The 12,702-nt window shown below is 49.8% G+C and overlaps 1 protein-coding gene across 1 annotated transcript in view; it reads left to right on the top strand.

The window, feature by feature from the left end:
• The window catches only part of STC1 (stanniocalcin 1), a 16,056-nt gene extending 4,739 nt beyond the window's left edge, over window positions 1–11,317 (top strand). The window contains exons 4-5 of the mRNA XM_031063574.1: window positions 207–418; window positions 7,786–11,317. Of these exons, the coding sequence (XP_030919434.1) occupies window positions 207–418; window positions 7,786–8,056 (483 nt within the window). The 3' untranslated portion in view covers window positions 8,057–11,317. The remainder of the gene's footprint in view (window positions 1–206; window positions 419–7,785) is intronic.
• Window positions 11,318–12,702: the final 1,385 nt, after the last annotated feature.

The raw sequence follows: 12,702 nt of genomic DNA, 5'->3' as shown, positions 1-12,702 counted from the left end.
CCCATCCCCATCCCCATTCCCAACCCCTGCCCCATTCTCATCCCCATCCCCATTCCCAGCCCCATCCGCATTGCTACAAGCCCCCTTGCTTTAGGCCTTTCTTTTTCCATACTAAAAGCTGAGATCACTTTAGTACCGGGAGCCTGCTCCCGTTTTTATCCGATTCCCTGGAATTCAGCTGAAGTTGGTTTCCCTTCCGTGTGCAGGGAAAAGCGTTCGTGAAGGAGAGCCTGAAGTGCATCGCCAACGGGGTGACCTCCAAGGTGTTCCTGGCCATCCGCAGGTGCTCCACGTTCCAGAGGATGATCTCGGAGGTGCAGGAGGAGTGCTACAGCAAGCTGGACCTGTGCGGCATCGCCCGCCGCAACCCCGAGGCCATCACCGAGGTGGTGCAGCTCCCAAACCTCTTCTCCAACCGGTACGGAACGGGGAACTCCGGGATACGGAGGGGAGCTGAGGGGGCAGGGACCACAGGGGATTCGGGATAAACCTGTGCAGGTCCTGGGACATCTCACCGGGAAAGCTCTGCCTCTGCAGACCCTGCCCGGCTTCAGCAGCATTCCCCTGCTCTTTTGGGGAAATAAATGTATTTCCCCTTTTGGGAAAGTCCCTTTATTTTCCTTTTTGGGAAATAAATGTATTTCCCCCTTTTGGGAAAATACATTTCTTTTCATTTTTGGGACAGTATACTTGTTCGTTTTGGGAAATACACGCATTTCCTTTTCTGGGAAAAATATTTATTACCCATTCTGGGAAAATATATTTATTTTCCCTTTTGGGAAAATTCCTTTGTTTTCCTTTTTGGGAAATACATTTATCTTCCTTTTTTGGGAAAATTCCTTTGTTTTCCTTTTTGGGAAATACATTTATCTTCCTTTTTGGGAAAATTCCTTTGTTTTCCTTTTTGGGAAATACATTTATTTCCCCTTTTGGGAAAATTCCTTTAGCTTCCTTTTTGGGAAAACACATTTTTTGTTCATTTTTGGGAAATACATTTATTTCCCCTTTATTTTTGGAAAAATGCCTTTATTTTCCTTTTTGGGAAAATACACTTGTTGTTCATTTTGGGAAATACATGCTTTCTGGGATTTCCCTTTCTGGGAAAAAAGTTTTTATTTCCCATTCTGGGAAAATACATTTATTTCCATTTTTTGGGGAAAATACATTTATTTCCCTTTTGGGGAAAAATCCTTTGTTTTCCTTTTCGGGAAATACATTTATTTCCCTTTTGGGGAAAATTCCTTTATTTCCCTTTTTGGCAAATACATTTATTTCCCTTTTTGGGAAAATTCCTTTGTTTTCCTTTTTGGGAAATACATTTATTTCCCCTTTTGGGAAAATACATTTATTTTCCTTTTTGGGAAAACACACTTGTTCATTTTGGGAAATACATGTATTTCCCTTTCAGGGCAAATCTATTTATTTCTCCTTTGGGAAATCCATTTATTTCTCCTTTTGGGAAGTACATTTAAAAGCATTTCCAGAGGAGAATCATAAAATTATCCAGACGTCCCTTACTCCAAAGCCTGGAGCTTGTTTAAATGTTATTTTTTTGTTTGGGTGCACTGTAATGATCAATGATCCCAATCAGGTTGATTAATTTGGCATGTCTGGCACATGGAGCTGCTCGGGGAATCATGGAATGGTTTGGGTGGGAAGGGACCTTAAACCCCATCTCATCCCACCCCTCCAAGGACAGGGACACTTTCCCCTGTCCCCAGTTGCTCCAAGCCCTGTCCAGCCTGGCCTTCTCCATCCATTGCCATCACTCCCTTCTCCTGATTGTGGGACCTCCTGAGCAGCTCCAGCCACAGCCTCTTCCCATGGTGGAACACGTCCCTCTCCTGCTTTTGGGCTCTGTGGGGTGGTTTGAGCCCATTTCGCACCGTGTGCCAGCTCCTGGTGACTAAACCATGTAGCGAGCTTGGTAAATCCTGACTTAAACGTGCTCACAGCCATCCCCTTCCTGGGGCTCGTGTGGCACCTGGGAAATGAGTCCTTGTCCTCCGGAGTCCTTGTCCTCCAGAGTCCTTGTCCTCCAGAATCCTTGTCCTCCGGAATCCTTGTCCTCCAGAGTCCTTGTCCTCCGGAATCCAGCGAGCTTGGTAAATCCTGACTTAAACGTGCTCACAGCCATCCCCTTCCTGGGGCTCGTGTGGCACCTGGCTCCTGTGTCCTTGTCCTCCGGAGTCCTTGTCCTCCGGAGTCCTTGTCCTCCGGAATCCTTGTCCTCCGGAATCCTTGTCCTCCGGAATCCTTGTCCTCCAGGTCACCACACTGCTACAAAACCCAGGGAAAATGAAAGGAGCTGTTGCTGTTTGTGGATTCCCAGGGAGGCCCCTAAGCTGTGTGTTCCCTGGTAGCAGCAGCAGGCAGGCAAGGACACTCCACACGGCTTCTAGGGGTGCTAATTATTGAGGGTGCTAATTACTGGGGGTCCCAACCCTGCGAGCAGCATGGTTTCTGAGGGAGAAAAGGGAAAGGGGGAGAGAGGGAGAGCCCAGGGAGAAAAGGGCCAAGAGAGCAAAGAGCCAAGACAGATTCTGATCTCCCCCCACAGCTCAACAGGGAGATTCAGAGTGGGTGCAGAACAAGCCTTGGGCCAATGGGATTTCAGATCCATGATATTCCAGGGGAGGAACACAGGCTTGGGATATCAAGGGGTGAGGCAGAGCACACCATTTAACTAAAATGTGACACCACAATTCACCCTTTTTTGTTAGAAAGGAAAGATTAAGATAAATAAGTGGCAAGAGAGAATCTGTGATTTCCCCCACACAGCTTAAAAGGGAGATTCAAAGTGGGTGCAGAATAAGGCTGGGGCCAATGGGATTTCAGATCCATGATACTGCAGGGGAGGATCAGGCTTGGGATAAAACCTGTATTTTTGAGGGGTGAGACAGAGCACACCATTTAACTAACATGTGACACCACAAGGAGCCAGCACCCCTGATCCTGTACAACCCCCCTGTGCCAACCCCGTGTTCCCCATCTCTGGTGTCCTGGGTCAAAAAGGAAGTGAGGTTTTTTTGGAGTTTGTGGTCAAACCAATGAGTGCTGAAATTTGAATGTTGGCACCCGGTGTGGCCACTGAGGACATGGATTCACCTCTGAGAACACAAGCGGTTAAAAGCAGAGAACTCCCCGGGGAACTTTCTCTTGGTTCTGGTGGGTTGAAGAGGTCAGAGCTCCTGCTTTGCTCCATTTCTGGTCACATCTCACAGCAGACACACAGGGAGGATAGATTTTCATGGGGGCAGTGGAATTGTCAAACCCAGGGAGAGCCTGGGGCTCTCACTGCTCTGCCTTGGGGCTGTCCCCTGTCCCTGTGGGAATGTCACTCTGCTGCCTGGCACCCTCCCCTGAGCAGCACTGCCCTGTCCCCTGTCCCCTGTCCCTGCAGGGATGGCAATGTCACACCTGGCACCTTCTCCTGAGCAGCACTGCCCTGTCCCCTGTCCCCTGTCCCTGCAGGGATGGCAGTGCCACACCTGGCACCCTCCCCTGAGCAGCACTGCCCTGTCCCCTGTCCCCTGTCCCTGCAGGGATGGCAATGTCACACCTGGCACCTTCCCCTGGGCAGCACTGCCCTGTCCCCTGTCCCCTGTCCCTGCAGGGATGGCAGTGCCACACCTGGCACCTTCCCCTGGGCAGCACTGCCCTGTCCCTGCAGGGATGGCAGTGCCACACCTGGCACCTTCCCCCGAGCAGCACTGCCCTGTCCCCATCCTCCAAGGACAAGGGACACAGGGAGCTTCAGGGCTGCTGCAGTCACGCTGCAGGGCAGGGATTTCTTGCTCCCAATCCCTGAACAATCAGTGCTGAGTCTTGTGATTGGGATAAAAGGGATTTTTTGGGGCAGTTGGAGTAAATAACCCCAGAACTGGAGCTCAAACAGAGCACTGGGTCCTGCTGGCCGTGGCCTCAGCCCCTCTGGGGTGGCCTTGGCTGGATCCAGGAGCATCCCAAACCTCCAGACCTGTCCCAGGACAGGTGTGCAGGTGATTAATACATTTTATGTTGCATCAACCAGCATACATTTGTTCAGGGAATTCCAGATTACCCATAGCTGGAAGGGACCCACAAGGACCATGGAGATCCATTTCCTAGTACAGAAAACTCTCTCGTAGATGGAGAGATTTTTTCTTGTCTATCCAGAAAATGCCACAATTGGAACGGCAAAATTATTGTGGGGGGAGTAAAGATGAAATTTGTGCAGCAAATCTGCAGGGGAAATTGGAACCTTTGAAGGAGGATTTCTGGAGGACTGGGAGAGGAGCAGGCAGCTCTGTGGAGTCCCAGGTTAAACTGATGGGCTGGGCAGATCAGCAGAAAGAAAAAGTCTTTTCTTTCCATGTCCTCCTTTGGAAAGGGACATGGGGACACTTGGGCAGTGCTGGCTGTGCTCCTCAGAGAGGACCCAGCCCCGGAGCCTCTCCCGAGGCCGGGAGCTCCTCCCCAGCCCAGCAGAGGATATTGTGACACGCTGAGGAACAAAAGCAGCAGGATTTCCCAGCTCCGAGGTGAGGCTGAGGGCTCTGGGAGCATCCTGCTTTCCCAGCCCGGGATCAGAATGTGCCACTTGGCCCGGCCCCAGGGGAAGTGGTTACAGGTCATTGCATCCTCCTGCCATCCCATCTGGGGCAGGAGCAGCAGGGGAGGGAAATCTCTGCTCACAGCCCAGCTCTGAGCGCTCTGGGAAGGTGTCTCAGCGCGGAAGCTCCCAGGGCTCTGGGTCTGGCCCTGGTTTAGGCCAGGTCTATGGCTGGCTCAGCTTTGCTCATCTCCACTTCAGACCTCGCCCCCAGCCCTGCTGAGCCGGGCTCAGAGCGAGCCAGAGCCGGGTCCTTTTGTGCAGCTCAGGCTCTGACCTCAGCTGACCTCCCCCGGCTGCTCCAAAGGCCACGGCTGAGAGTTGGGAAAGGATTTTGAATGGGAGCTCTCATTTCCCTTTTCCTTCCCCTCCTCCACCTGCAGGTTGTTCTCCTCTCTGCTCCTGTGGAAAAATGTCACCGTGACCTTAAAGTGCTTAAAATAAGTTCCTTTCAGGCAGAAACCCCAGCGAGTGTGGGACTGCTGCCCTTTCTCCCGACTCTGTCTCCCTGGGAAGATGTTCCCTGGCACAGGGAGGTGCCAGGCGCTCTCCCAGCCCTGCTCCTGGCGGAGCATTCCTTGGGGAATTCTCAGCAGGGCTGGGATGCAGAGCAGCACCCCTGTGCTGTCAGTGTGCGAGTCAGGCCTGGGTACAACGTGACCTGGACTCCCAAGGCATTCACAGAAAGTTCATTCAATTTATTGAGACACCCATTGCTTTTTATACCCTAGTTCACTACAGGTGAACCTGATCGGTCCTGTAATTAAAACACCAGCACCATTGGCTAATTAACAATTTATAAACCATTTATAACAATCTTATTATTGTTATACACCCATTTATAAACAATCTTACGAGAATAACAAGAAAACAGATATTAGAGAAACAACACCTGCAGGTTTTTAATAATTGGCTATCACTGTTTATCTCCAGCTCCCCAAAGCTTCCCAGGCTGATTCTGGGAAAACTTATTTAGTCTTTCTCTTTCTCTTTCTCTTTCTCTTTCTCTTTCTCTTTCTCTTTCTCTTTCTCTTTCTCTTTCTCTTTCTCTTTCTCTTTCTCTTTCTCTTTCTCTTTCTCTTTCTCTTTCTCTCTCTCAGGAGCTGCCACCACACGTGGCTGCTCCTTGGACGCAGAGTTTGTGCCCAGGGCCGCTGGGAGGTGAAGCTGCAGCGGGAGAGGAGGCAGGGAAGCCTCGCTTGGGGCTCTGTGCATGGTGGGCTGGAAGTGACCACAGATTGTCCCAAGGGAATCCAGGGATCTGCCAGGCTTGGGCTGGGCTGCTTCTCCCTCTGGCCCTTGCAAGGGAAGGGGACAAGAGGGACAAAGGGAATGGAAGTGACAGTGCATTGTGTGTGCTAAAGATCTGTCCCGAGGGGATCTGCCAGGCTTGGGCTGGGCTGCTCCTCTCCCTTCTGGTCCTTGCAAGGGCTGTGCAGGGGAAGGGACGGAGGGACACGGGGAATGGTGCCGCAGGGATGGATCAGTCGTGGCTCAGAGGCCAGGCCAGGCTGGGATCCCGGCAGGATCTGTTGCTCCCAACATCAATTATTTCCCTTCCCAAAGCTCCAGGAAACTCGGGTGTTGAGCAGAGAGTAAATCACATCCTTTAACCCATTCCTGATCTCTCAGCTCCTTGTTTTACCTTCCCAATCCACCAGGACCACTCCAAATCCACTGTGCTCACCCCTCACCTCCCAGAGCTGGTTTGGGGCAATTAAATCAGAATTTTGGCCATGGTGTTCGTCCCCTGTGCCAGGAGCATGGCACCTCCATACCCAGGGTGTGGAGTGGGTGCTCTGGGAGCCCTCAGCCTCTCCTCAGGGCTGGGAAATCCTGCTGCCTTTGTTCCTCAATCTGTCACAATATCCTCTGCTGGGCTGGGGAGGAGGCTCCAGGGCTGGGTCCCCTCAGAGGGGCATGGCCAGCACTGCCCAAGTGTCCCCATGTCCCCTCTGGGGGCTGCTGATCTGCCCAGCCCATCAGTTTAACCTGGGCCTCCACAGAGCTGCCTGCTCCTCTCCCAGTCCTCCAGAAATCCTCTTTCGAAGGTTCCAATTTCCCCCCCAAATCTGCTTGGGGGAAAGACACACGAGTTTCATCTTTACTGCCCCCAGTACAATTTTGCCTTCCCAATCTTGCCATTTTCTGGATAGACAAGAAAAACTTACTGTCACAATATCCTCTGCTGGGCTGGGGAGGAGGCTCCAGGGCTGGGTCCCCTCAGAGGGGCATGGCCAGCACTGCCCAAGTGTCCCCATGTCCCCTCTGGGGGCTGCTGATCTGCCCAGCCCATCAGTTTAACCTGGGCCTCCACAGAGCTGCCTGCTCCTCTCCCAGTCCTCCAGAAATCCTCTTTCGAAGGTTCCAATTTCCCCCCCAAATCTGCTTGGGGGAAAGACACACGAGTTTCATCTTTACTGCCCCCAGTACAATTTTGCCTTCCCAATCTTGCCATTTTCTGGATAGACAAGAAAAACTTATCTCCATCTACGAGAGAGTTTTCTGTACTAGGAAATGGATCTCCATGATCCTTTCCCAACCTTAAAAATTCTGCCACAAGACTGTCAGAAATCAATTCCAAACACGCTCTGGCTGAGTTAAAAACCCTGATTCTTGCAGTTTTGTCACCTGGCTGGGCGATATCCCGGTTTCCTGCTGGGCTGGTTCGCCCCCAAGGCAGATAGCTCAGTCCTCTTTTGGGGACAGAGTGTCTGGGTACCCAGGCTGCTCTTAGCCCCAGGCAACCTTAGCAAGCTTAAGGGATATCAGCTCTTTAGGGATTTATCAGCTCTCAGGATTTCAGCTCTTTGCTTGCTAAGGCGCCGATGCCGGCCGAGGAGGAGACGTGAGAGAGCAGAAGGCAGCTGGAGCTCCACAGGGATGGCTTTACTGGGGGGTCTGTGAAGGGTTCCAGCAACAGCTCTTCTAACCAGAATGGGCTCAACCAGCCCTTTACATAGGGTGTATGGGGATCCAAACTTGTCCAGTAGCAGGGGTTAAGGGAAAGCGACCTATGGGGTTTCAGAGAGATAAGCTGGGATCTGAGAGGTGGAAGAGAGGGGCTTCTTTGCTATTTCACCACGACTTGGCATTTCCTACCTTTAATCCTCGGGTCCCCATGGGGCCCTAGCAGGCCCGGAGCCTGCTGCAGGGCGACACCGTGGGCTAACGAGGTCCCTGTGCTGCAGGTATTACAACAAGCTGGTTCGGAGCCTGCTGGAGTGTGACGAGGACACGGTGAGCACCATCAAGGAGAGCCTGATGGAGAAGCTGGGCCCCAACATGGCCAGCCTGTTCCACCTGCTGCAGAGCGACCACTGCGCCCAGGGCCACCCTCGCGCCGAGCTGCTGCGCAGGAGGCTCTCGGAGCCCCAGAAGCTGAAGCTGCTGCTCAGGAACCTGCGAGGTGAGGGCTCCACAACCGCCCACGCCAAGCGCGGCTCCGCCGAGCGTGCCTGACCGGGCCGGGCAGGCCGAGCACGACCAAAGCTGAGGGCTCTGCTCCAGGAGTGCTGCACCCAAAGCCAGCGGACTGTAGGTGTTGTAACCCCCAGGAGCTGGGTTTAGTTCCTTAGGGCTCGTTTAGTTAGTTCATCTTCTCTGTTCCTCCCCAACAACACTTCTGCATGGGTCTGTGTTCGGTGTCGTGGTTTTCCCGCCAGCCAGACGGCTCTGTCTCTTCTCTTCCCCACAAAAAATCTGTTATCCCAAAAAATCTTAGTCTTTAGTAGATCCCTACAGTGGTCAGGCCTTCAGGCGCCAAACTCCCAACGTCTGGAGGCTGAGTTTTGTCCCAAACTGTTGTGCTGACACCAGCCAGGCCTGAGGTTCGGCACTGAGGGGAGGAGCCGCTCCTCTCCTGCCAGTGACGAAAGATGCACTAACAACTCCCACAAATCCTAAAAACACTCGTGGGATTCATGTCATGAATCTGTGCTGGCCATGGACGAGCATGGATGTCACGTTCCTGGTCCTGTAGTGTCACCCTCAGCCCTGATCCTCCCAGCAGAGTGCTGTGAACACATTTAAGTCAGGATTTACCAAACTCTCTGCATGGTTTAGTCACCAGGGCCTGGCACCACGGTGCGAAATGAGCTCAAACCACCCCACAAAGCCCAAAAGCAGGAGAGGGACGTGTTCTACCATGGAAAGAGGTTGTGGCTGCAGCTGGTCAGGAGGTCCCATAATCGCGTGTTGTATTTCAAAGCTCACATCTTTGTACTGTATTTAACTGCCTGAAGCTTTAAACCAAGCCTAACAGAAACAAAGCCTGTCTTAAGATTAGAGTATTAAAGGCCTTGCTCTAACTGTGGTATAAATAGTGCTAAAATCTGTCTGTACTGTACATAAACTCCACCAGAGTCTGCTTCAAAGGAGCAGTACAGGTTAACTTTAATTGCCTAAATTGAGTTTTGTAAGTCAGCTCTTTCATTATTATTATTATTATTATTATTATTATTATTATTATTATTGCTTTTTTTTTCCTGGAAGCAGCACCTCTGTCATAGTCAGGAGTTCACATTCCACTCTGTGGCCTTTTAAGAAAGGAAGAGGGGAAAGGTTTAGGATGGGAATCGCAGGACCAGGAACAGCCTTTCAGAGCTGAAATTGAGGCAAAATCCATAAAAACCCAAGAGCAGGCTGGTCAGTCCTGCCCCCACAGGGCGGCCAGGAAATGCACTTAGACCCAGGGCAGAGCTGCTGGGAATTCTGGAATTCTCAGATCCTTTGGGAATCTCATGGGGCTAAATTCCCATCAGGATTTCTGCGGCAAGGCAGGGAAAATCCATAATTCTCTCAAGCTCCAGCAGGAAAGCTGAGGACACAATGAATGCTCTGGGAGCTGCCTTTCCTCCTCCCTCCTCCTCCTCCCCAGCGGGCTCTGGGAAGAGGAGCAGAGCTGGAGACCCCAAAGCTGCTCCCCACAGCACAGCCAGGCCCTGGTGAGCCCAAAAATGTCCTTTGTGGTGTGGGACCCACCAAATGTCCTTTGTGGTGTGGGACCCACCAAATGTCCTTTGTGGATTGGGATCCACCAAAGGCCCTTTGTGGATTGGGATCCACCCAATGTCCTTTGTGGTGTGGGACCCACCAGTGCCCTCTGTGGTGTGGGACCCACCCAGTGCCCTTTGTGGTGTAGGACCCACCAAATGTCCTCTGTGGTGTGGGATCCACCAATGCCCTTTGTGGTGTGGGACCCACCAAATGTCCTTTGTGGATTGGGATCCACCCAGTGCCCTTTGTGGGGTGAGATCCACCAAATGTCCTCTGTGGTGTGGGATCCACCAAACGTCCCTTGTGGTGTGGGATCCACCCAAAGCCCTTTGTGGTGTGGGACCCACCAGGCCAATCCCAAATCCATGCCTTGGAGTCCCTGCAGTGTGGGAGACTCTGCCTCAGAGCGTTGGAGAGCTGATAAAGGAGGGATCTCTTTACTCTTATGGAAACCTGAAGCAATATTATTTTATTTTTTGTGTTGTTTGGGAAACCACAAAGCCTTTAAACCAGAACTTGCTGCTAAAATATCAAAACCAGATGCAGTGGCGGCGTTTCAGATGTCGCTGTCTTCACGAAATGTAGAAGTGCTGGCAGAGAATTGGAAGCAGCAAAAAAATATTGCTGACATTGGTGGAGGGTCAGAATTTGTAACTTTTTTGGGATACTCCAAACAGAGCCATGCAGGGCAAGGAAGATGCGAAGTTGCTCCTTCCTCAATCAGGCAGGAATTGAGAGGCCAACACAAAGAAATTCTGAGAGGTGAAAACCAAAACCTTCTGGAATATCCCAACCCTAAAATTGGGATTATATTTAGGAATTGATCCCAGGAGAGCATCCCTGACTTCCCATCCCGCGGCTGTTGGGAGCCAGGGAATTCTGCTGGGGTTTGTGCCTCCAGTCTGTGCTTTTTTTGAGAATTGGTCACAAAAAGTCTTTCCCTGCCTCGGGGCAGCGCTCCAGCCCCACCTGGGAGTGCTCCAGAGCTCCCACTGTGGGATCCCAAAGCTCCCAGGAGCTTTGCAAGGACACCTGGGCAGGGATATGGAAAGTGGCATCTCCACACTCCCACTGCTCTGCAGCCCCAAAAAAGCACCTGAAGCAGATTTGGGGCCGGGGAGGAGCCCTGGGCCTCCCAGTCCCATCTTTTTTTTGGGGTGCCATAATGAAATTTCCCTTTCCAGCAGCGATTCCAACTTTGTCTCTTGAATGAGGGTGGGAAGAGGAGCAGGGAGATGATTGCCCCTGGTGGGGTTTGCTGTGGTGGCCCAGGAAATCATCCCCAGGGAGCTCCCCTCGTGCCATCCCTGTCCCACAGAGCCACAATTCCCAATTTTTGAGCTGCTTTGAGGCCACTTTGGTCCCTGTGCTGGAGCAGGGAGGAATTTGGGATTTCTCACCCGAGCTGGGCACTCCCCACTCAGCTGAGGGGATTTGGGAGCCCTTCCCATCCTCAGGAGTGAGGGAAAGGTTTGGATTTGGGTGTGAGAGATCCCTCGGGGTGGGGAGTGATCCCCACGACCAAGTCCAGCAATTTCACCCTGGAGTTCGTCTCTGCTTCGTGGTTTTGGTCTCACAAAAAGATTTTTTTTTCTCTCGGGGCGGGGAGGGGCTTCTCTGGGAAGGTTTGCATGAGTCTCGTGTTTGTTTGCACTTTAGATGTTTTTGTGCCATTTGAAATTTGCATTATTTGTATTTATAATTTAAAGAAAACTAGAAAAGGGAAAAGGGAGAGAGTTTGGGGGTTTTGGGGGGGTTTTGGGTTGTGGGGTTTTTTTGCTGAGTACTGGAATAAACAGTGAGCATATCTGGTATATGTCTTTATTTATTGTTTCCATGACATTTGTAAAGCTCCATGTGTTCATATAAAGGTTATTTGAAACATATCATAGCGAGGAGAGAGAGGCAAGTTATTTTCTTTGCTTATTTTTATAATTAAAGATGCATAACGTAATGAGGCCTACGTTGGATTTTCTTCTGCAATGAAATAAAAAAGTCAAATTTGAAAGGTTTTGGTGTCCGAGTCTTTATTGGGCTGTTGATGGCAGCAGGATAAAAATTTTTATTTGTATAAAATAAATTTATAAAAAAATTATAACATAATAATTAAGTATAAAAATAATATAATTTAAAATACATTTATTTAATTTTTTTGTTTCCTTGGTTTGAGCATCAGATCTCTGCTGTGTCCTCTGGCTGTTTATGGCCTGGCATGGTAATCACATTTTTTTCACCCTACTTATTAAGGCAGAAGCACTTTTTAATGAATGCAGCTGCAATGCCCCTGCAGGGAAATAAAACACCTGGATTCTGGAATTCCATATGCACTTTAACCAGTCAGGAAATCTCAGATTTCCACTGGAAGATCAAAATACATTTAATAATCAGCAGAGGAAAAGAGGGATCTTAACTCCAACTCTGCTCCAAAAGCTGCTGCGAAGTTTAAAAAAATCATTTTCCCATTGCATGAGAGCGTAAGAATAAATACTGGGGATAGAAGACGATTATTAAAAGATTTCTTGCCCTAAAATCATGGAAAGGTTTGGATTGGAAGGACCTTAAAGCTGAACTCATGCCACTCCCTTCACTATTAGTGTTGCTGCATAATTATTACTATCATCATCATCATTATTATTATTATTAATATTATTATTATTATTTTATTTGGCATTATAATAAAAATTATCATTATTATAATTGCATAATTATCAATAAAATTAATTAATTAAATTATTGATGTGATTAAAATGCTTATTAAAATGAATGAATTATAATGAATATGTATATTTCATAATTATAATTATTTACATTATTGGCGCCATTGGAAATTCCCTCAGACACTTCCACCTGGAGCTCCCAACCTTGACAATATTCCAGAATTTTGACGACTTTAAGATTTGGGAATAAAATGGACACATTTAGATCTGTGCTGGTAATGGAGGGAGCTGAATTCCCAAAAAAAGAGCAGGAGCAAGGGGTCGGATCAACCTGGGCTCTGTGGGGAGGAAAATCATCCTGGAAAGGGAAATTTTGGCTCAGTGATGAAGAAAATTGTGCTAGAAGAGGAAATTTACGCTGGATAATGAAGAAAAGGGTCCTGGAAAAGGAAA

The sequence above is a fragment of the Geospiza fortis genome, unplaced genomic scaffold, assembly GCF_000277835.1.
Source record: "Geospiza fortis unplaced genomic scaffold, GeoFor_1.0 scaffold176, whole genome shotgun sequence".
In the NCBI taxonomy this organism is placed as follows: domain Eukaryota; kingdom Metazoa; phylum Chordata; class Aves; order Passeriformes; family Thraupidae; genus Geospiza; species Geospiza fortis.
The sequence above is the reverse complement of the archived record's forward strand: the minus strand, read 5'-3'. Positions and strand labels throughout refer to the sequence as shown.